Below are 21,245 nucleotides of genomic sequence, written 5' to 3'. Positions count from 1 at the left end.
GATCCTCCCACCTCAGCCTCCCCCGAGTGCTGGGATTACAGATGTGAGCCACTATGCCTGGCCAAATTCCTGGGGCTCTTTGTATTTATTTATTTATTTTATTTATTTATTTATTATTTTTTTTTTTTTGAGACAGAGTCTCGCTCTGTGGCCCAGGCTGGAGTGCAGTGGCCGGATCTCAGCTCACTACAAGCTCCGCCTCCCGGGTTCACGCCATTCTCCTGGCTCAGCCTCCCGAGTAGCTGGGACTACAGGTGCCGCCACCACGCCCGGCTAGTTTTTTGTATGTTTTAGTAGAGATGGGGTTTCACCAGGTTAGCCAGGATGGTCTCGATCTCCTGACCTTGTGATCCACCCGTCTCGGCCTCCCAAAGTGCTGGGATTACAGGCTTGAGCCACCGCGCCCGGCCTTTATTTTTATTTATTTACTTTTTTTAAACAGGGTCTCACTCTGTCACCCAGGCTGGAGAGCAGTGATGCGATCATGGCTCACTGCAGCTTTGGCCTCCCTGAGCTTAAGCGATCCTCCCGCCCCAGCTTCCTGAGTAGCTGGGACTACAGGAGCACACTACCATATTCGGCTAATTGTTTTTTGTTTTTATAGAAATGGGGACTTGCTCTGTTGCCTGGGCTGGTCTTGAACCCCTGGACTCAAGTGATCCTCCTGCCTCAGCCTCCCAAAGTCTTTGGATTACAGACGTGAGCCATTGTTCCCAGCCATTCCCTATTTTTAAGCTACCTCGTTTGTAGTATTTTGTTATAGAAGCCTGAATGGACTAAGACAGTGCGTTTAAGAGCAGATTAAACATAGCTGAATAGAAAAGTAGTAAACTGGAAGGCAGCCGAGAAGAAAATATTCTGAAGTGTGGAGCTGCCAAGCGATGGAAACTGCTGCAGAACACAGCATGAAAACCACGTGGGGCTGGGCGAGGTGGCTCACACCTGTAATCCCAGCACTTTGGGAGGCCAAGGTGGGCGGATCACAAGGTCAGGAGTTCGAGACCAGCCTGGCCAACATGATGAAACCCCATCTCTCTACTAAAAATACAAAAATTAACTGGGCGTGGTGGCACATGCCTGTAATCCCAGCTACTCAGGAGGCTGAGGCAGGAGAATCACTTGAACTTGGGAGGCGGAGGTTGCAGTGAGGCAAGACTGTGCCACTACACTCCAGCCTGGCAACAGAGCGACAGAGCGAGACTCTGTCTCAGAAAAACAGAGTGGTGTACAGTAAGAAAGAGTGCAGTTGGATTCCCAGAAGAGAGAGGAAACAGGGTAAAAGTAACATTTGGAAATTGTAGAAGACGTCAGGCCCCAGATGTACAAAGTGCTATGCGTCCCAAATAGAGAAGCACACCCAAGTGGCCTCCAGGAGATGGAAGGTTGCAGAGGGGCCTCTCATCTCTCCCTGGCAGCATCCTGGGTCCAGCACCCTGCGTGGCAGGCACGACTGTGGACACAGGACCAGTGCTGACCTTGGGCCTCCAGGGGTGGAGCACGTGTGGGCATTGCTTCCGCAGTGCTGCCCAGGGCAGGGTCTCTCCCTTGTTGAGGATGAGGGAGTGGGGCTCATGCACTGGGTTGGCAAGACTGGTGAGGACGCAGACAGCGTGACTCAGGGAACTGTGGTGCCCTTAGCCAGGTGCGGGTGTTAGTGGAACACCTGCAGATGTTGGAGTGAGCGTGGTGACTGGGGCAGGGTCAGAGGAGGACAGTTAGTCTTTTTGGAGCTCACAGGAGCTCCCAGTTGGAAAATGGGGCCGTGGGATGCTGGTGGTGTGCCCTGCTCCTGCTGGGCTCACCTAGACCGCTGGGACGGGTCCAATGCCACCGCTCAGCAGGAACACAGGGCCCAGGAGCCTGCCTGGCGGCTCAGGCAGCTCGGGGGACACCTGCACAGCATCCACAGTAAGGGCCGCGGTAAGGCCGCCCGCGGTTCTAGTTATAGAAGCAGCTCTGTGCGAGGTCAGGGGCGGGGATGAGAGCAGACAGACGCCTGGTCGTGGGCGGCAGCTCCAGGAGAGCCCCAGAGGGAGGGCTGCGAGGGCTGGGGCAGGGCAGGTGTGAGGGGCTCCAGGGCACAGGGCCCCAGTGAGGAAGATGTACAACAGAGGGTTCGTGGGAGCCGCAGGCAGGCAGTCACCTGTGCCCGTCCACCCCCCACGCAGGACCTCCTCGCTGCGGTGGAACTTGGGCGCCAAAGAGCGCATGCTCATCAAGGTCGCTGACCGCGAGCCCAGCTTTCTCGCCGCCCAGGGCAATGGCTACACCCCGGACGGCCCGCCTGGGGTCCGCTCGCGCAGACCCTCCGGCAGCCAGCACTCGCCCAGCCTGCAGACCTTCGCCCCAGAGGCTGACGGCACCATCTTCTTCCCAGAGAGGAGGCCATCACCCTTCCTGAAGAGGGCCGAGCTCCCCGGGAGCAGCTCCCCGCTGCTGGCCCAGCCCCGAAAGCCCTCCGGGGACTCGCAGCCCTCCTCCCCGCGCTACGGCTATGAGCCCCCGCTCTACGAGGAGCCCCAGTGGAGTACCAGGCCCCCATCTACGATGAGCCCCCCATGGACGTGCAGTTCGAGGCTGGCGGGGGCTACCAGGCCGGCTCTCCCCAGCGGTCCCCGGGCCGCAAGCCCCGGCCGTTCCTCCAGCCCAACAAGCAGGGTCCCCCCTCGCCCTGCCAGCAGCTGGTGCTCACCAAGCAGAAGTGCCCCGAGCGCTTCCTGAGCCTGGAGTACAGTCCGGCCGGCAAGGAGTACGTGCGGCAGCTGGTCTATGTGGAGCAGGCGGGCTCCAGCCCCAAGTTGCGCGCCGGCCCGCGGCACAAGTACGCGCCCAACCCCGGCGGGGGTTCCTACTCCCTGCAGCCCAGCCCCTGCCTGCTGAGGGACCAGCGCCTGGGCGTCAAGTCCGGAGACTACAGCACCATGGAGGGACCTGAGCTGCGGCACAGCCAGCCGCCCACGCCGCTGCCACAGGCCCAGGAGGACGCCATGTCCTGGTCCAGCCAGCAGGACACCCTGTCCTCCACAGGCTACTCCCCGGGCACGCGCAAGCGAAAGAGCAGAAAGCCCTCTCTGTGCCAAGCCACCAGCGCTACCCCCAACGAGGGCCCCGGGGACCTGCTTGTGGAGCAGCCCCTGGCCGAGGAACAGCCCCCGTGCGGGACCAGCCTCGCTCCTGTGAAGCGAGCGGAAGGTGAGGCCGACGGGGCGCGGGGCGCGGCCGAGCCCTTCCTGGCACAGGCTCGGCTGGCCTGGGAGGCGCAGCAGGCCCATTTCCACATGAAGCAGAGGAGCAGCTGGGACTCCCAGCAGGATGGCTCTGGCTACGAGAGCGACGGCGCCCTGCCACTGCCCATGCCCGGGCCGGTGGTGCGGGCCTTCAGCGAGGACGAGGCGCTGGCCCAGCAGGAGAACAAGCACTGGAGGAGGGGCACCTTTGAGAAGCTCGGCTTCCCCCAGATCCTACTGGAGAAGAGCGTCTCCGTGCAGACCAACCTGGCCTCGCCAGAGCCCTACCTCCACCCCTCACAGGTGAGGGCCCAGCGGGCGGGGCTGAGCCTGAGAGCCTGGGGCCAGCGCAGTCAGAGTGGGCCCCGTGGGCTGGGCACAGGAGATCTGGCGTCCAGGGTGTGCACACAGCACACAGCACACAGAGTTTTGAAGCCCTGTGCCTCCGGGGCCCTGGGCACTCACTCCAGCGGGCTGTCAGGGCTCAGCCGGGAGTCCACGAGGAGGCCCCCGTGGGGTGTGGGGTGCAGGGGGTTCCCTGGCAGTGCCTTCCTCATCCTGGGGGCACCTGGGAGCTGGAGGCCACACCCTGACTCCAGCAACAGAACAGAGGCAGCCTCAGCAGACTGGGAGGGTGGTGGCCACCAGAGCCGTGGACTGGACTCCTGAGGAGCGGGCAGCCAGGGTGTCGGGGGCTCCCTGGTGTTTCTCAAAGCCAGTCTCCGAGGCTCCCTCAGGTAGGAAGAACTGCTGAGGGGTCAGAGGCCCCAGGAATTCAGGGATGTTGCACCCAGCCTGGGGCCTCTGGCACGTTCCCCACCTGGCTCCTGGAGCTGATGGAGACCAGATCCCGTGGAGGCCACGTGCACCTCTGTCCAGCATCTCCGTCCTTGTTCTCACCTCCTGACCCTGGCCTTTCACACTGGTCGGCTGCAGACACAGGAAGCCTCTGCCTCACAGGGTGAGGCCTAGCGTCTGAGGACCCAGGAGGGTGGAGGAAGAACCCAGGGAGCTTCCTGGGGTGGGGAGGCCTCGAGGGCCTGGGTGGCCTTCATAGTCTCCAGGATGGAGACCTCAGAACAGCTTCCAGGCTGTGCGTCCACTGCTCAAGATGCAGGAGGACAAGAGGACAGAGAGGCCCAGGGTGCGTGGACCAGGGTCCTCTCAGAGCAGCAGGCAGGGAGGGGCCTCCTGGAGGTCGGCCTGGGGTGAAGGCTGGAGGAAGGGCCTGGGGTCCCAGCAGTGAAGGGATTGGGAACCAGGCAGCACTTTTACCTGGTGTGAACTGCAGCCTTTCATGCCTGAACAAGGGCACTGACACTTCTCAGGGAGTGGCAGAGTAAGGTCAGCCCCCTGGGGATGCCAGCGGATGCTCCCCTTCCTCCTGCTTCACCCTCAGCCAGGTCACCTGGGTCACCCATCAGCAGGCTGCCCTGCCACACCCTGGGAGTACAGGGCTCCAGAGCCCCAGCCGCATCTGTGGACAGGCTGGGCTCCCCTGGGCCTCCCCCTCAGGCAGCCTTGTGGTGAGCAGGGCAGGCCTCTCACCTGACTGGCTCCGGTGGGGCCCCAGCTCACACTTCTGGGGACTGTGGCCCAGTGAGCCCAACTGCCTGGCCCTCCTCCACCCCCTAACAGCCCAGCCCCATTTGTCCTTCTCAGTCTGAGGACCTCGGTGCCTGTGCCCAGTTCGAGAGCAGCCGACAGAGCCGCAGCGGCATTCCCAGCTCCAGCTGTGTCTTCCCCACCTTCACGCTGCGCAAGCCCTCCTCGGAGACGGACATCGAGAACTGGGCCTCCAAGCACTTCAACAAGCACACTCAGGGCCTCTTCCGGCGGAAGGTGTCCATCGCCAACATGCTGGCCTGGAGCAGCGAGTCCATCAAGAAGCCCATGATCGTGACGAGCGACCGGCATGTGAAGAAGGAGGCCTGCGAGCTCTTCAAGCTGATTCAAATGTACATGGGTGACCGGCGGGCCAAGGCCGACCCGCTGCACGTGGCCCTGGAGGTCGCCACCAAGGGCTGGAGCGTGCAGGGCCTGCGAGATGAGCTCTACATCCAGCTGTGCCGGCAGACCACTGAGAACTTCCGCCTGGAGAGCCTGGCCCGCGGCTGGGAGCTCATGGCCATCTGCCTAGCCTTTTTCCCGCCCACTCCCAAGTTCCACTCCTACCTGGAAGGCTACATCTACCGACACATGGACCCCGTCAACGACACCAAAGGTAAGGCCATGCACGGGCTCTGCCTCCAGCTCAGGTAAGGGCAGTGGAGCGGGCTCCTACTGTGCTGGGTGGCAGCTGGTAAAGTCTGGCGGCCCTCCACACAGGGCCGTGGCTTGACACACACCTCCCAAAACACCCCACATCCTGTGTGGCCTCTTTCTGGAGCCCCACCTAGCACTGAGGCGAGGAGCTCCGGAGCCCTGGCAGACACGAGGGCGTGGGACCTCGATGGCCGCATCCACTCTGCTCCAAGCCCACTACGGCCAGTCCCGCTCCCTGACAAGGGCAGGCACGAAGAGGCTGAGGGCAGAGCAGCCGTGGTCAGGGCCCTGCATGCCTGCTGCACTCGCCTTCTGCCGTCCATGGCCTAGAGGGATTACCACCCTGGCAAGACCCAGGTTGTCTGTTCTGGGCATGATCCTGGCAGAAGGCTCCTGTGAGCAGGCAGCAGCTCAGTGACCGTGGCTCACATGCAGGTCATGCAGCACCTGAGCTGCCCCGAAGCTGCCCCATGGGGTCGTAAGTTGGAGCTGTCAACCCATTCTGATGGCTGCCTGGGGCAACGTGGGAGGCCAGAGTCTGCCCAGGGCTCTCCAAGACGATGCTTCAGGTGTGCTGGGCCCAGGCCATGGTGCCGTCAGCCGGACAGCGCCGCGTGTCCGCCAGAAAGGGCCCGCCCTCCCTGCCACACATTGTGCGGTATCAGCGGGCACAGCCACAGAAGCTGCTGTCCAGAATGCATGCATGGCACACACACCATGCAGGCAGCGCATGCACACCACATTGCTCCAGGTCAGACATGTCTCAGACTGTTCTGTGTAGAGTGAGGGCCCACCCTGCGCGTCTCGCCTTGCCATCTGCAGGAGATTGAGCCCCCTGGTCAGGGCCTTGCTGGGCTTTACCCCTATTACCCCCAGCCCAGGTGTGAGGAAGGTGGCTTGCAAGCTGCTGTGGGCACAGAGGCAGGGTGGAGGCCACAGGGCAATGGGAGGTTCCTGGGGACAGTGTTGGGTATAGGCACCACCCAGCCCGTCAGCTGTTTGTGGGGAGATTTTGGAAGCCATGCAGTTTCACCCGACTTCTCAACACAAAATCACAGCAGAGGCAGAGCTTGGCAGGTGGTTGGGGCTCTGCATGTGCAGAGGGGGACCAGAGCAGGGTGCCAGGCAGGCTGGGCTGGCCCGTGAAGCCCAGTCCCTGGTCTTGGGCCCTTCAAGAAGCAGGTGAAGTCCTAGGGGCTGTGCTCCTGTTGGCGTTGTAGTTCACCTCCTCGCCCTCTTCCAAAAGGGCCTGGGAATGTCGTGCCTGAGCTGGAGGCTGTGGAGCTGAGCCCCTGCTGCTCAGCACAGCATGCAGCCCACAGTGGGTACCCAAGAGTAGGCAAGTGAAGGGCCAGGAGACAGCCAGACAAAGGCCTGAGATTCCTTGGGCCCATCTTGGGCCAGCTGCCTAGCCAGTGCGTGGCTGGGCCGTTTCTGCTGTGTGTAAGTAGAGGCTGTGGCCTCCTAGGGGAGTGTGTGCTCCAGGCCATTGCCCTTCACATGTAGGCTCGTGTGCCTTTGTCCTCGTGTCTTATAGCTGTGGGGTCCTGGCCTGCATGGAAAAAGGAATCAGGCTTCAACCTGGGTGGCCATGGCTTCAGAGCTCTGCCAAGGAAGGCCCATGAAGGCCAAGAGCACTGTCTGGGTTGGAGCGACAGCAGGACTGGGGCTCTGTGCAGTCCCACTGGCAGGCAGCCTGCATCTTGGCTGTGGTACTGTGGCCACCCGCACAGCCAGAACCCCATCTCCAGCCCCAGGGTCCACTCCTAGGTTCATCTGTCAGGGTCCCTGATTGACCCTGAGCCCAGAGGAGAGGCCTCTACATACACGGTGGGCATCCCTTCCCAAATGAGCCTCACCCTTCCAGCCAGCCTCCTGCTGCTCAGAAAGACAGGCCCAGCCAGGCACAGCAGCTCACACCTGGAGTCCCAGCCGGGCACAGCGGCTCACACCTGGAGTCCCAGCACTTTGGGCGGAGGCAAGAGGATCCCTTGAGCCTGGGAATTTGAGACCAGCCTGGGCAACAAAGTGAGACCCTGTCTTTATGAAAAATGTTATAAAGGAAATTAGCCAGGTGTGGTGGTGCATGCTTGTAGTCCCAAGTACTTGGGAGGCTGAGGCGGGAGGATTGCTTGAGCCCAGGAGGTTAAGTCTGCAGTGAGTCATGAATGCACCACTGCACTCCACCACTCCAGCCTGGGCAACAAAGCAAGACCCCCTCTTTTTTTTGTTTGTTTGTTTGTTTTTTTGAGATAGAGTCTCGCTCTGTTGCCCAGGCTGGAGTGCAGGAGTGCAGTGGTGCGATCTCAGCTCACTGCAACCTCTGCCTCCCGGGTTCAAGCAATTGTCCTGCCTCAGCCTCCCACATAGCAGGGACCACAGGTGAGCACCACCACACCCGGCTAGTTTTTGTATTTTTAGTAGAGATAGGGTTTCACCATGTTGGCCAGGCTGGTCTCAAACTGCTGACCTCAGTTGATCCACTTGCCTCAGTTTCCCAAAGTGCTGGGATTACAAGCATGAGCCATTGTGTCCAGCTAAGACCCCATGGGAGGGGGGAGGGGAAAAGGGAAAGGAGGAGAGGAGAGGAGGGGAGGGGCGGGAAGAAAGACAGGCCCTATCAGCCAAGGAGGATGTAGGATGTAGCCTATGCTCTGGAGGGCCAGCTAGGCTGCAGCAGAGTTCTTAGAAAAAGGAAACTGTAGCCTGGGGACCCTTGGTGAGGGGCAAAGCTGAGCCTGGTGCATTGCCCTGAGCGCCCTGCCTGCCTCAGCCTCAGGAGCCTTTGATTGTCTTACCTCCCAGCACCTACATGACCTGCACTGTGTGGTCCCCACCCTCGGGGACTGAGGCCCCACAAGGTGATGCCCCCAGCTTAGCCTTGTCTCATGGGTGGTCACACCTTCTGGTCTCCTGGCTGGTCCCCAGGACCTCCCTCAACAGGTTCTCGACACAGACATCGAGCGCACCTGGCAGTGGGTATGGTAGCTTCAGCTCTCCCACCTGCTCCACGTCTGTGTATTTTGGAAGGCTGGAGACCCCTAAAGATTTCACTCACTGCTCTTCTTCATGCATCCAGCAAGGTCCCCTGGCTTCCAGCTCATGACAGCAGATTGAACATGGGCATTTGCCTCACCTCCACCTTGAACTCACTAAAATGACAGTGAAGCCTTTTTTTGTTTTTGAGACGGAGTCTCACTCTGTCGCCCAGGCTAGAGTGCAGTGGTGTGAACTCGGCTCACTGCAACCTCCGCCTCCCAGGTTGACACCATTCTGCCTCGGCCTCCTGAGTAACTGGGACTACGGGCGCCCACCACCACGCCTGGCTAATTTTTGTATTTTTAGTAGAGACGGGGTTTCACCGTGTTAGCCAACATGATCTTGATCTCCTGACCTCGTGATCCACCTGCCTCGGCCTCCCAAAGTGCTGGGATTACAGGCGTGAGCCACTGCGCCCAGCCAGTGAAACCATTTTTTAAAGGCAGAAAAAACAGAAAGGAATGTAAAATGGTATAGCCACTGTGGAAAGTAGTAGGCAGTTCCTCAAATAATTACAAATAGAATTCCCATATCATCTAGCATTTCCACTTCTGGAATGACCCAGAAGAGCTGGGAGCCAAGACTCTTAACGGTGATTTGTACACTCCGTTCCCAGCAGTTTTTATAACTTAAAAGGTGGGAACATGCCAAGGATCCATCAGCAACTGAGTGGAGAAACAGAACGTATCCAGCCACGAAATGGAAAATTATTTCCAGTCTTAAAAAGGAAGGAAGTGTTGACAGATGCACGTGGATGAACCTTGAGGGCATCATGCTAAAGACAAGAAGCCAGTCACAGGACAGAGATTGCAGGATTCCACCTCCGCGAGGCCCGAGAGCAGTCAGATTCCCAGAGATGGAGATTGTAGGATTCCACCTCTATGAGGTCCTAGAAGAGTCAGATTCCAAGAGACAGAAACTAGAATGGTGGGTGCCACGACTGGGGGAGGGAGAAGCAGGAAGTGAGGGTTTAATGCGGATAGCGGTCTACTTCGGGAAGATGAAAAAGTTCTGGAGATGGACAGTGGTGATGGTTGTACGACAGTATAAATGTACTTAATGTCACAGCACTGTCTATTTTAAAATGGTTAAAGTGGTAAGTTTTATGTTATATGTATTTTACCACAATTTTTAAAACCTACAAAGAAAAAGAAAATGGAAAAGGAAGAACAACTGTTTTAGAAGCTGGAGCATGTGGACCAAAAACAGTGAATCCTGGGCAGATGGTGGGAAAACGGAAAAGCTAAAGCAGGCAGCAAACCCTTAAAAGCTCCAAAGTGGGTAGAGCCAGATTCCTCTAGCAAAGTGGGAAGAGGGTGACCCTGATGCTGAAAACAAAGGATTGGTCAAAACTCTGCTTAATAAGGAAAGCAGTCTGGGCTCAGTGGCTCCCGCCTGTAATCCAAGCACTTTGGGGGGCTGAGGCAGGTGGATCACTTGAGGCCAAGAGTTCGAGACCAGCCTGGCCAACATGGTGAAACCCTGTCTCTACTAAATACAAAAATTAGAGGGGTGTGGTGGTGTGTGACTGTAATCCCAGGTACTCGGGAGGCTGAGGCAGGAGAATCACTTGAACCCAGGAGGCAGAGGTTGCAGTGAGCTGAGATTGTGCCATTGCACTCCAGCCTGGGTAACAAGAGCAAGACTCTCTTTCAAATTAATTAATTAATTATTTCTTTTTTTTTATCCCCAGACAGGGACTTCATTTCAAATAAATAAATATTTTTTTTTTTTTCCAGACAGGGTCCCACTGTATTGCCCAGGGGAGTGCAGTAGTGCTGTCATGGCTCACTGTGGCCTCCACCTCCCAGGCTCATGGGATCCTCCCACCTCAGCCTCCTGAGTAGCTGGGACCACAGGCACTACCAAGCCCAGCTAATTTTTTTCTTAAGTTTTGTAGAGACAAGGTTTCACCATGTTGGCCAGGCTGATCTCGAACTCCTAGGCTCAAGTGATTCTCCAACCTTAGCCTCCCAAAGTGCTGGGATCACAGATGTAAGCCACCAAGCCTGGCCTCACATTTCTATATACTAGCAACAGATTATTAGAAGCTGGTATTTTAAAATACCATTTGCAATTGAATGTATTTATTTATTTAGAGACAGGGTCTCCAGGGTGGAGTACAATCGCATGTATTTATTTCTTCTGAGACTCTGTGGCCCAGGGTGGTATGCAGCGGTATGATAGCTTACTGGAGCCTCCAACTCTTGGGCTCAAGCTATGATCCCCCAGCCTCAACATCTCGAGTAGCTAGGACAACAGGCCTGAGTCACCACACCTGGCCAATTCAAGTTTTTTGTAGAGATGAAGTTTTGCAGTGTTGCCCCATCTGATCTTTAACTCCTTGCCTCAAGCGATCCTTCTGCCTCAGCTTCTCTGTGCCTGCCTGCAGTAGCATTTTAAAATACGACATACTGAGAGATAGATCTGACAAAGGACGTGTGATACCTGCACAGTAAAAACTGCAAACCATTGCTGAAAGTAACACAGTAAAGTAGACGACGAGGTCTACTGTGCTTATGAGTCCGAAGACTCAGTGCTGTTAGGCCCTCACTTCTACCACACTGATGCATAGATTAAATCTGAACGCAAATTGTACACATTTTTTTATTTTAGAAATTGGCAGGCTGATTCTAAAATGCATAGGAGCTACAAAGGACCTAGAATAGCCAAAACCCCTTTGAAAAAATACAGAGTTGGAGGATTTACAGCACCTCACTTGTTATAAAGCTAGACTAACAAGAGAGTGTGGCACTGGCCTTGAGGTAGACTGGGGGTCAGTGCCACAGAGAGCAAGGTTAGAACAGACCCATGTACGCATGAGCCAGCTTTCCACAGTGCTGCAAACGCAACTTAGTGAAGAAAGGACAGTCTTTTCCTTCGAGGGTGCTGGGAAAACTGGGTGTCCAAATGGAAACAACAGATGAATTTCAATGTATATTTTGGAGTGTACACAAAAAAATAACTGCAAATGGATCACTCGGAGACCAAGATATAAAACCTAAAACTATAAAACTTCTGGAACAAAACAGGAGAAAATGCTTGCTTTCCTGAGGGAGGCAAAGATTTGTATATATAATTCCAAAAGTACTATCTATAAAAGAAAAACATGGATAAATCGGATTTGATCAAAATTAAGTCTCCTACAAAAGACTGTTAAAAGAATGAGAAGATACACCAGTTACAGACATGGAAAGGGAGGAAGCCGGAGCGACTAACAGCGGTAGTGGAATCAAGTTAGAGGCCATGTTTAGCTGATACGGAGACAGACGGTGACATCCAGAAATATTTACAGATGTGCGTGCGAACAGGCGTTAGCGTGCACGTAGGTGTTTCCTCATTCTGTCCGTTGACAGGGCCGGCAGCAGTGATTTCCTGATAGCAGTAAGCACGTCACAAACCCAGATCTTGGTTTCTAAATAACCGTTTTCCATTAAAAGGATCCAGAGTTCCTTGGAGAAATGGGTGATTCCAGGGCTGGTGCAGGGCATATATACAATACGAGATGGAGTCAAAAGTGAGAAAGTGCTAGAGGTGGGGGTGACGCCTGCCACAGGGACACAGGAGCCAGCGGAAGGAGTTCCCAGTGGCCAAGCCTGGAGCAAGTTGAGCAACAAGATAAAGACCCATTGGATTGTAACCCAAGTATAAAATAAAATCCATAAGTAGTAGGCCGGGCGTGGTGGCTCACACCTGTAATCCCAGCACTTTGGGAGGCCGAGACGGGCAGATCACGAGGTCAGGAGATCGAGACCATCCTGGCTAACACGGTGAAACCCCGTCTCTACTAAAAATACAAAAGAATTAGCCAGGGGTGGTGGCAGGCGCCTGTAGTCCCAGCTACTCGGGAGGCTGAGGCAGGAGAATGGCGTGAACCCGGGAGGCGGAGCTTGCAGTGAGCCGAGATCTGGCCACTGCACTCCAGCCTGGGCAACAGAGTGAGACTCCGTCTCAAAAAAAAAAGAGTTCAAGACCAGCCTGGCCAACATGGTAAAACCCCATCTCTACCAAAAATACAAAAATCAGTCAGAGGTGGTGACGCGTGCCTGTGATTCTAACCACTCGGGAGACTGAGGTGGGGGGTGGGGTCTCTTGAACCCGGGAGGTGGAGGTTGCAGTGGGTGGAGGTTGCCAGGAGGTGGAGGTTGCAGTGAGCTGAGATCGCACCACTCACTCCAGTCTGGGTGACACAGGGAGACCCTCTCTCACACACACAAAAAAAAATCCGTAAGTCCATACTGATATAAATGAATAATCCAATAGATAGGAATAGACAAATCTGTGCAGAATAATGACAAACAATTTACATGCATGTCCACCCTCCAGGAGCTGGAGCCTAACCCCACCCCTCAGGTGTGGGCCGGGCACAGTGACTCCTCCTACAGAGTGTGGCACGGAGCGGGGGGAGGAGACGGCACCTCACAGAAGCCTGGCAGCCGTGACCTCAGCTAGGTCATCAAGGCCGGTGGCCGCAGTGCGGAGTTACGCTGTGCAGAGCGGGAGGCCGGGATCAGCCTGAGGGGAGCCCCTCCTCTGACTGCAGTGGCTGGCTTGGGGCCAGCTGCCTTCGCCCACTCGTTTCTGTTGGTTTTCTGACCGGCATGCAGAGAGTCCAGGCCATGGCCGCCCCAGCCTTGCTGCCAGCCAGAGGGCAGAAGCTGCCTGCTCTCCTCCTACTCCCCAGACGCCTTCCCTGCACCTCTACTCAGGCCAGTACGGGCACAGCAGCTTCCCAGCCCACAATGCTCAGAAGGGCCCCTGGCACCTCTCTGCCACTCACACACACAGCCACGTCCCCCCAGACACGCTCAGCCCCCAGCCAAACAGCGTGAGCCCCCAACAGGCCCAGGGGCCTGCTCACCGGCCAAGTGTGGGAGCTGAGTGGGCGCTGGCTCCTGGCGTTGTGTTCTGTGGTCCTCATGGTTCTCTTTGCTCCCCAGTGACACAGCACATAAAAGAGCTCCTGGAAAGAAACACTAAGAAGAAGTCCAAATTGAGAAAGAAACCCAAGCCTTATGTTGAAGATCCGGATGGTAGGGCCTCTCCCCGCAGCCCCTGGGCGCTGCGTCTGCACAGCTCTGCTCTCCAGCCTCGGCCGCCTGGCCTTCTCTTCTCTAACCGCTTCTGGGCGGGAGGGATGGGGCCACTAACCTCAGGCCTGTGGCCTCCTGAGCGAGCTGGAGGGCCCAGGTGACTGACTGGACCCCTGGAGAGGTCAAGCCTGTCCACACCTGTCTTGGTGGTGCCCAGAGTCATTTCCAACTTGCTTGCTGGGTTCTTGATGGGGTGGGGGCATGAGGACTTGCTGGCTGAGGGCTACTGGAGGTGCCCCCAGGTGAGCGAGTGGGCCTGACCCCCACAGGGAAGTTTGCAGGTGGAGAGGTGTGTGGTGCCCTGCAGACAAGTACCCCTCAGCCCTGTCTTCCAGCCCAGGGCTGCCCCTGGGCCACAGGAGCCAAGCCTGCATTCAGAATCAGCAAGGAGTTGTCCCCTGCTTTGATGGTGGCCCCCAGAAGCTGGGAGAGGGCTTCCCCACCCTCCCCGCCAGCAACCTTCCCACCACCCACACTCTCACAGCTTCCACCTCTCCACCTTCCCCCAGGCCCTGGCTCAGGAAAGCCCTGTAAACCCAGGGCTGTGCCCTTTTGAGAGCTGTGCTGTCAGACCATGTCAGCTGTGCGCACACACACACACAGGCTCCCAGGGCCACCCTCCCCACTCCTGCAGTGTGGTCGACCATGTCAGCTGTGCGCACACACGCACACACACAGGCTCCCAGGGCCACCCTCCCCGCTCTGCAGTGTGGTCCTGCCACACTTGGTGCCTCATGCCCACTCATCTGTCTAGAGCTCCGCCACCACCTCTCCGCTCCACTTCACTTCCTTTGAGACCACTTGACTTAGGCACCCCTTCCTCGAGGAAGCCATCCCTGACTGTGTGCTGCCTGTGCAGGCCCAGAACAGTGCCAGCAAGCTTTCTGTGGATGAGGTTTGCTTAGGGCCAACTTCGGGGCCAGCAGGAGGCTACAGGAGCATGAAGGGCCCTCGTGGGGAATGCCAGAATGGCATCTGCCGGGCTAGGGACTTGTCCTCACCCTGGCGCCTCCAAGGCTGCCACCAACAGGTCTGTGCCAGGGTACAGTGACCCAGTCCCAAGTCACCCAGCCTGGTCTCACCCAGGACCCTGGGAGAAGAGGGCTAGCTGCAATGTAGGGGTGAGATTCCTGGTCACAGACATCCTCAGACCACTCCATCTGGGGCAGCGTAGAAGGAGCTCTGCACTCCTGCCTGAGCTGGTGTCTGGTGGCCTGAGAGCTGGACCAACACCATTGGCCGTAAAAGTCTCCTGGCTGCAGCCAGGCGGAGCAGGGAGCAGACTCCCCTGTGCTGGAGTGGAGCCCAGTGGAACACTGCAGCCCAGAGTGTGTCAACACCAGGAGGCCCTGGTCACACCTGGAGACCTGGGAGACCTGTGACCTGGTCCTGTAGCCTCTAAGGTCCCCGGGCAGGGCTGGGCCCACCGAGCAGAGCAGACAGACCCTTAGGAGACTGCTGCTGTGGGCTCCCTCCATGGCAGCCACCCACCCTCCGGGCTTGCCGCGCAGCTGGAGGGGATGGACGATGAGGGCTGAGGTCAGGCAGGTCAGATCAGGGCAGGGGCTCAGAGGGCACGAGGCAGGACTCACACGGGAGGGTCTCCCTGGGGCCTGGGCCATGAGCAGCGTTGCCCACTCTCACACCACCAGGTCAGCAGACACTTGGTGGCCTGCCCTGTGCCTGATGCAGCGTGAGCTGCAGTCATCCCCAGCTTTCTAGACCTTAGGGCACAGGCAGCCTGACCCCCAGAGTGAAGCTGCAGGTAGGATAGTGTGGCCTCAGTCCCTGGCCTACCCAGTACACTCGTGACGCCGGCAGCTGCCTGCTGAGCACTGCATGAGACAGGCGTTGTCACGGTCCCCATCCTACAGAGGAGTAAACTGAGGCACAGAGAGATTGCATCATGTTCCCCATCAGCTGAGAAGCGGTGGTTTTGGTGTGTCCCAGTCACAGACTGTTGGAGGGTGTCCTGGTCCCAGGCAGGCTGGGGCTGGGTGTTTGTCCCACCAGGGGCCTGGGAACAGGATATCAGGGCCTGTCTTCCCGCAGGGACAGCAAACAGGAGGCCCGGCCCTGCCGTCTGCCGCAGGTCCCCCGGCCTAGTGACTCCACTTCCCAACTGCTGAGCTGAGGCCCTGGGTTTCTGCCGCCTTCTTGGGGCTCTGAAGCCTGGGTCCAGTGTGTGTGGGCACCATCCATTCTAGAAAAACGAGGGTACCTCACAGCCTGCCTGGAAGGCCCAGACCCTTGGTCCCACGCTGGAGGCTGGGGCCAGATCCTCTGCCAGGACCTGCGGCCCCAAGGACCATGAAAGATTTCCTAGGACCTAAACATCTATGAAAAAAAAATTCATTTTGGTTACTCTAAAAAAGAGTCTTGTTAGTAGTCACATGTCAACTCCTCTGTGGCAATTAGAGATGGACTCAAGACATGTGTGTACTTTCTGAACGTGGTCCAAGGACCCCTTGTCCTCAGCTGTCCACCAGAAACTGCTCCTTCAAAGAAGACAAAGACGTTCCGATTGGGGGTCAGGATCCAGAGGCCCCCCTCACCCTGCCAGGCGGTAGGCTCTGGGTGCTGGGGCAGGTCTCATGTCCAGAAGCACAGGGTCCTGTCCAACTGTCCAAGGTCCATGGCTCCCCTGGTCCCAGACGGCTTCTCTTGGCATATTCTCTCATCTGCTTCTTCCCGACCTGGAGCAGGAAGGTGCTGCGCCTTCCAGACCCAGCCTGGGAATCCTCTCCCTTCTGGCACTTTCCCCTGGGCCCTGTGTCTGCAGACTCCCCAGGCTGAGGTCCCTGAGTCCCTCCCCAGGTGCTGACTCAGGCACACTGCCCCTCCCCTCAGGGACCGTGCTGTCAGGGGCTGAGTTTTAGAAAGCCCCTCCCTTGAGAAAGGAGACTGGGCCCTCTCATTGCCACCTTAGTCCTTCAGAAGAGCCCGAAGGTGGTACTTCAGGCCCAGGGCTGCAGCAGAGCTGGGCTTGCTGTCCAGATGGCTCAGTGTCTGCCTCCCCCAGCACTGGCTGTGGGTGCTGAGTAGGTGGAAATGACTCCTCCAGGGCTCCTGCCCAGAGCCCAAAAGCCAGGGAGGGGCCTGGAGCAGAGAGGAGTCAAATACCTGGACAGCTGCCTGGTCAGGCCCCAGGGAGGGAGCAGTGGGGTCTAGAGCCTCAGACCCAGGCCCTTCTCTTCCTGTTCTTGTGTGGCCCTGGGAGGGTGGGTGGAGCTGCCAGAAGGGCTCCTCCCCAGCCTGTCCCTCCGCAGGTGGGCACGTGCTCCTTGGGTCTGTGCTCTAAAGGACACTGCCTGAGAGAGTGTGAGGACCTGCTGCGCTGGGCAGGGGGTGGCTGGGGCCCAGCCCCCCATGGCCCTTGAAGGAGCTGCGTCTGCTCACCCCTCTTCTGGCCCCACACCCACACATCCACAACAGGTTGATCGGGTCCCATTTCTTTCCAGGGGTGGCGATAAGCACATATGCCAAGTACTGTTACCACAAGCTGCAGAAGGCAGCCTTGACCGGCGCCAAGAAGGTACGGGTGCGCCTGGGGGGCTGGGGAGGGCAGGCGGGGACACAGAGACCCTGGGGGGCTGGGGAGGGCAGGCGGGGACACAGAGACCCTGGGGGGCTGGGGAGGGCAGGCGGGGACACAGAGACCCTGGGTGGGCTGGGGAGGGCAGGCGGGGACACAGAGACCCTGGGGGGCTGGGGAGGGCAGGCGGGGACACAGAGACCCTGGGTGGACAGCCCCGGGAGCCCCGCCTGCAGTTTGGTGTGGGGCAGAAGTGCAGAGGGTGCCACACAGAGCCCACCTAGGTGAGTGGTGGGGTGTGCCAGGCCAACCCCGTGTTCTGACCTGTACCCTCCCCTAGGGGCTCTTCCCAGGCCCAGACTTCCAGCTCAGGAGCAAGGAAGGTAAAGGGCTTCAGTCAGACCGCACCACAGGATCTCATTCCCTGGACCTGTCCCAAGAGCCTGGCCCCTTCCCCACGTCATCTTCTCTCTGATGCACTGCTCCCATCACATCCCTCCCCAGGGCTCTCAGCCCTGCCACAGACTTCTGGAAGTTTCACCCCAGCTCAGCCAGCTTGGCCTGTGCTGTGCTCCTCAACAGCCCTGGCCAGCCCAGGGGACACTCCCACCTTTCCAAGGGACCCTGCGAGCTGGTGCTGTAGACAGTGACTCCGGCCAGGGAGCTGGGCTTGTCCGTAGCTCTAGTTGGAGCCAGGAGTTCACAGGGATGAGAGGCGGGGAGGCAGAGCCAGGGGCAGCCCAGGAGGAGTTAGGGTTTGGGGGCGAGGAGGGCTGGAAGCAGGACGGCCAGGCCAGACCAGGACGGAGCCTCTGTCTTCACAGGGGCTGAAGAAGCCCAACGTGGAGGAGATCCGGCACGCCAAGAACGCCGTGTTCAGCCCGTCCATGTTTGGCAGCGCACTGCAAGAGGTCATGGGCATGCAGAGGGAGCGCTACCCTGAGCGCCAGCTGCCCTGGGTGCAGACACGGCTCTCTGAGGAGGTGCTGGCGCTCAACGGTGACCAGACAGAGGGCATCTTCAGGTGCCACGGCAACCCTGGGCGCCGGGTGTGGGGGCCACAGCCGTGTGTCCACCATGCATCTCTGGCATGCAGGGGCCATTAAGCCTCCGACCTGCTGGGCTGCTTCCGCACCCCCTACTAGAGAGCAGATGGAAGGCTGGGGCCACAGCGTGGAAGCTGACCCCGAGGGTGTGCAGGCCAGGAAAGAGGACAGGACTCATTCTGAAGAGACAGCACAGCCAGCCAGGGAGGGCGCCCCTGCAGATGGCCACCAAGGGTCCAGAGCATGCTTGGACACCAGCCATGGGCAGCCCAGGGTGTGAGCCTCAGATGACAGGCAGCCCTCGTCTGAGAACAGGGATGGCACAGGGTGCCACCCACTCCCGTGACTCACCTGTCAGGGCAAGGGGTACCTAGGCCCCAGGAGGGCAGCTGGGGAAACTGAGGCTTGCAGGTTGAGCCCCAGTGGCGCTTTGGTGAGGGCATCCACACAGGGAGCCAGCAGGGGTCCAGGGAGGGACGGTGGCCTGGGGAAGCACCACACTCGGACCCAGGTGTGTGGGGCAGGAATCCTGAAGAGTGCCATCCACCCAGGTTCATGGGAAAGAGGCCAACCAGGGTGGCAGGGGGTCCTGAGGTTTCGCTCCCTCCAGGGGTCAGCAGGGGCCGACCGGAGGGAGTGTCCAGGCGGAATCATGAAGCCGCAGTGCAGGCTCCTGTTGCCTGAGACCTGCCCTGTGTCCTGCAGGGTCCCTGGGGACATTGACGAGGTGAATGCTCTGAAGCTGCAGGTGGACCAGTGGAAGGTGCCCACAGGCCTGGAAGACCCCCATGTCCCTGGTGAGTCCTCCACACTGCAGCAGAGCAGGCCTAGCTCAGATTGTGGCTAAGGGGTCCCTGTCTCCGCCTCTGGAGTCCACCCTGATCCTGCCTCCTGCCCAGTGATATGATGGCTTCCCAGTCACTTCCAGCACATTCTCCCTCCTGCCCACTGCACAGTCTCCCCAGGTGTCTGCGGGGCACCCCGAGGCCTGCCTGTGCAGCACAGCCCACTCCCAACCTGCTGCTCTCTGCCCTGTGCCCTTCCGCCATGCCTGCTGTGCAGACACCCCCTCACAGCAGCTGCACAGACTCCTGAGAAAAACCCTGTTTGGCACGTCTCTGCTGGCGTGACCCCCATGTCTCCAGGATCAAGTTCCGGCCCCTAGGAGCTGAAAGGCCCTCTGGGGTCCGGGCCCAGCCGGGTCAGATGGGCCCTGTCCAGAATGGGCCGGCCCTCCCAGCCTGTCACCCACAGCACCCCTCGTGTCCGCCACAGAACCCCACTTGGCCCAGGGGTGCCCGCCGAGCAGGCCCGCTAAGCCCCGTGCTGTGTCCCCAGCATCCCTGCTGAAGCTGTGGTACCGGGAGCTGGAGGAGCCCCTGATCCCGCACGAGTTCTATGAGCAGTGCATCGCGCACTACGACAGCCCCGAGGCGGCGGTGGCCGTGGTGCACGCGCTGCCCCGCATCAACCGCATGGTGCTCTGCTACCTCATCCGCTTCCTGCAGGTACTTCCCTCCCCGGGGGTCCCCGCCGCTTCCCCCTCCCCGCCGCAGCCCCTCCGCGCCCACCCTCGCTCCTCCTCCAGGTCTTCGTGCAGCCGGCCAACGTCGCGGTCACCAAGATGGATGTAAGCAACCTGGCCATGGTGATGGCGCCCAACTGCCTGCGCTGCCAGTCCGACGACCCGCGCGTTATCTTCGAGAACACCCGCAAGGAGATGTCCTTCCTGCGCGTGCTCATCCAGCACCTGGACACCAGCTTCATGGAGGGTGTGCTGTAGTGGGGGCGCCCGGGGACAGGAGGGACGTCCTGCCGCCCCGAGCCAGGCCGAACCCCGCACTCGCTCTCCCGGCAGAGGGGCCAGAATCGCCCGGCCCAGCCCTGGAACCCCCTCCCCTGCCCCAGGCCCCGGCGCTCCCCACGTCTTCTGCCTGGTCTGAGGGTGCAGTCAGGGCAGAGCAGCGGCGGGGAGGGCGCCTCTGGCCCCCCACCTCACGGCCAGTTCTCGCGGGCACCGCCTCGCCCTCCGCTGGCCCCAGGTCAGCTCCGAGAAAGTGCCTTCAGTGCCTTCAGTGTCCTGGAGCCGAGCGACACTGCCCTCCGTGGGGCCGGGCTGCCTCCCCGTGGCTCCTGCGCGTCCTGGCCTGGGCCTTGCCCAGCCGCCCCCGTCTCCTTCCCTTCCTTCGGTCCTTGTCCTGACCCGCAGCTCTTCCCAGCGCCGGGGGAGCTTCCCGACCTGTCCCGCCTCCTCTCCCTTCCTCGGCCCGTGGTCCCCAGCTGGTGACTGCTCAGGAGTTTGGGGGCTCCAGGGCAGTGGGCCCGGGGTCTGGCAGGCTCTCGGTGGGTGGGGTGGGGGCCCCCAAACCAAAGTCCTCTGGGGTAGGGGGCAGGGCTGGGCAGACATTCTGGGGGCAGGGTGGGGGAGGGGCGAGAGTATTTTTTCTTCGTGTAACTATAAATCCAGAATCTATCCTGCATCGCAGCCCACCTGTGTATAGAGATATAAATAGAGGGAAAGATATAAGAACTAAATTTGCTAATGACATAGTTTTAACCTGAATGCTATTTATCTCTGAGCCGTCCCCGTCCTCCGTGCAGAGGAAGTTGAGGTCATTCCTTCTTTTCTTCGATCTTTTTTCTTGGCTTCTGACCAAAAACCAAGCTCTACCCCATCCCCGTCCCTGACCTGCAGCTGACGAGCGGGAAGACGCCGGCCCGGGACTGCCTGTTCTCGAGGCCAGAGCTGCTGGGGGGACCGAGTTTGTACATTCTCCATTTTGGAATTTTGAGTTCCAATTGTTGTAAAACTTAATTTCTCCCCATTTTTTATATATATATTTTTTAGAGTTCCGTTTTTATTTATTAAAAACAAAAGGCCCAGCCCTGCCGAGACCCGGGCGGCGTCCTCAGTCGGGTGGCCCCGGGGCCTTTGCGGTGCCGCCCGGCTCAGACGCTCGCCCCGACGCATGGACCCGAGAGGCGACGACGCGAGTGAATAAAGTGCACATGGACCCTGCGCCGTCTCCTGTTCCTTGTG

General features: G+C 58.9%; 1 protein-coding gene across 1 annotated transcript in view; it reads left to right on the top strand.

The window, feature by feature from the left end:
* ARHGAP39 (Rho GTPase activating protein 39) overlaps nt 1-21,224 on the top strand; it is a 69,826-nt gene extending 48,602 nt beyond the window's left edge. Inside the window, 9 exon segments of the mRNA XM_017883533.1 lie at nt 2,169-2,515; nt 2,518-3,530; nt 4,890-5,451; nt 13,472-13,564; nt 17,086-17,159; nt 17,984-18,183; nt 18,911-19,002; nt 19,544-19,713; nt 19,794-21,224. Coding sequence (XP_017739022.1) covers nt 2,169-2,515; nt 2,518-3,530; nt 4,890-5,451; nt 13,472-13,564; nt 17,086-17,159; nt 17,984-18,183; nt 18,911-19,002; nt 19,544-19,713; nt 19,794-19,988 — 2,746 coding nt within the window. The 3' untranslated portion in view covers nt 19,989-21,224.
* Nucleotides 21,225-21,245: the final 21 nt, after the last annotated feature.

This window comes from Rhinopithecus bieti, unplaced genomic scaffold (genome assembly GCF_001698545.2).
Source record: "Rhinopithecus bieti isolate Rb0 unplaced genomic scaffold, ASM169854v2 scaffold_13617, whole genome shotgun sequence".
In the NCBI taxonomy this organism is placed as follows: Eukaryota; Metazoa; Chordata; class Mammalia; order Primates; family Cercopithecidae; genus Rhinopithecus; species Rhinopithecus bieti.
Note: the sequence above shows the minus strand (reverse complement) of the source record. Positions and strands in the feature narration are given on the sequence as shown.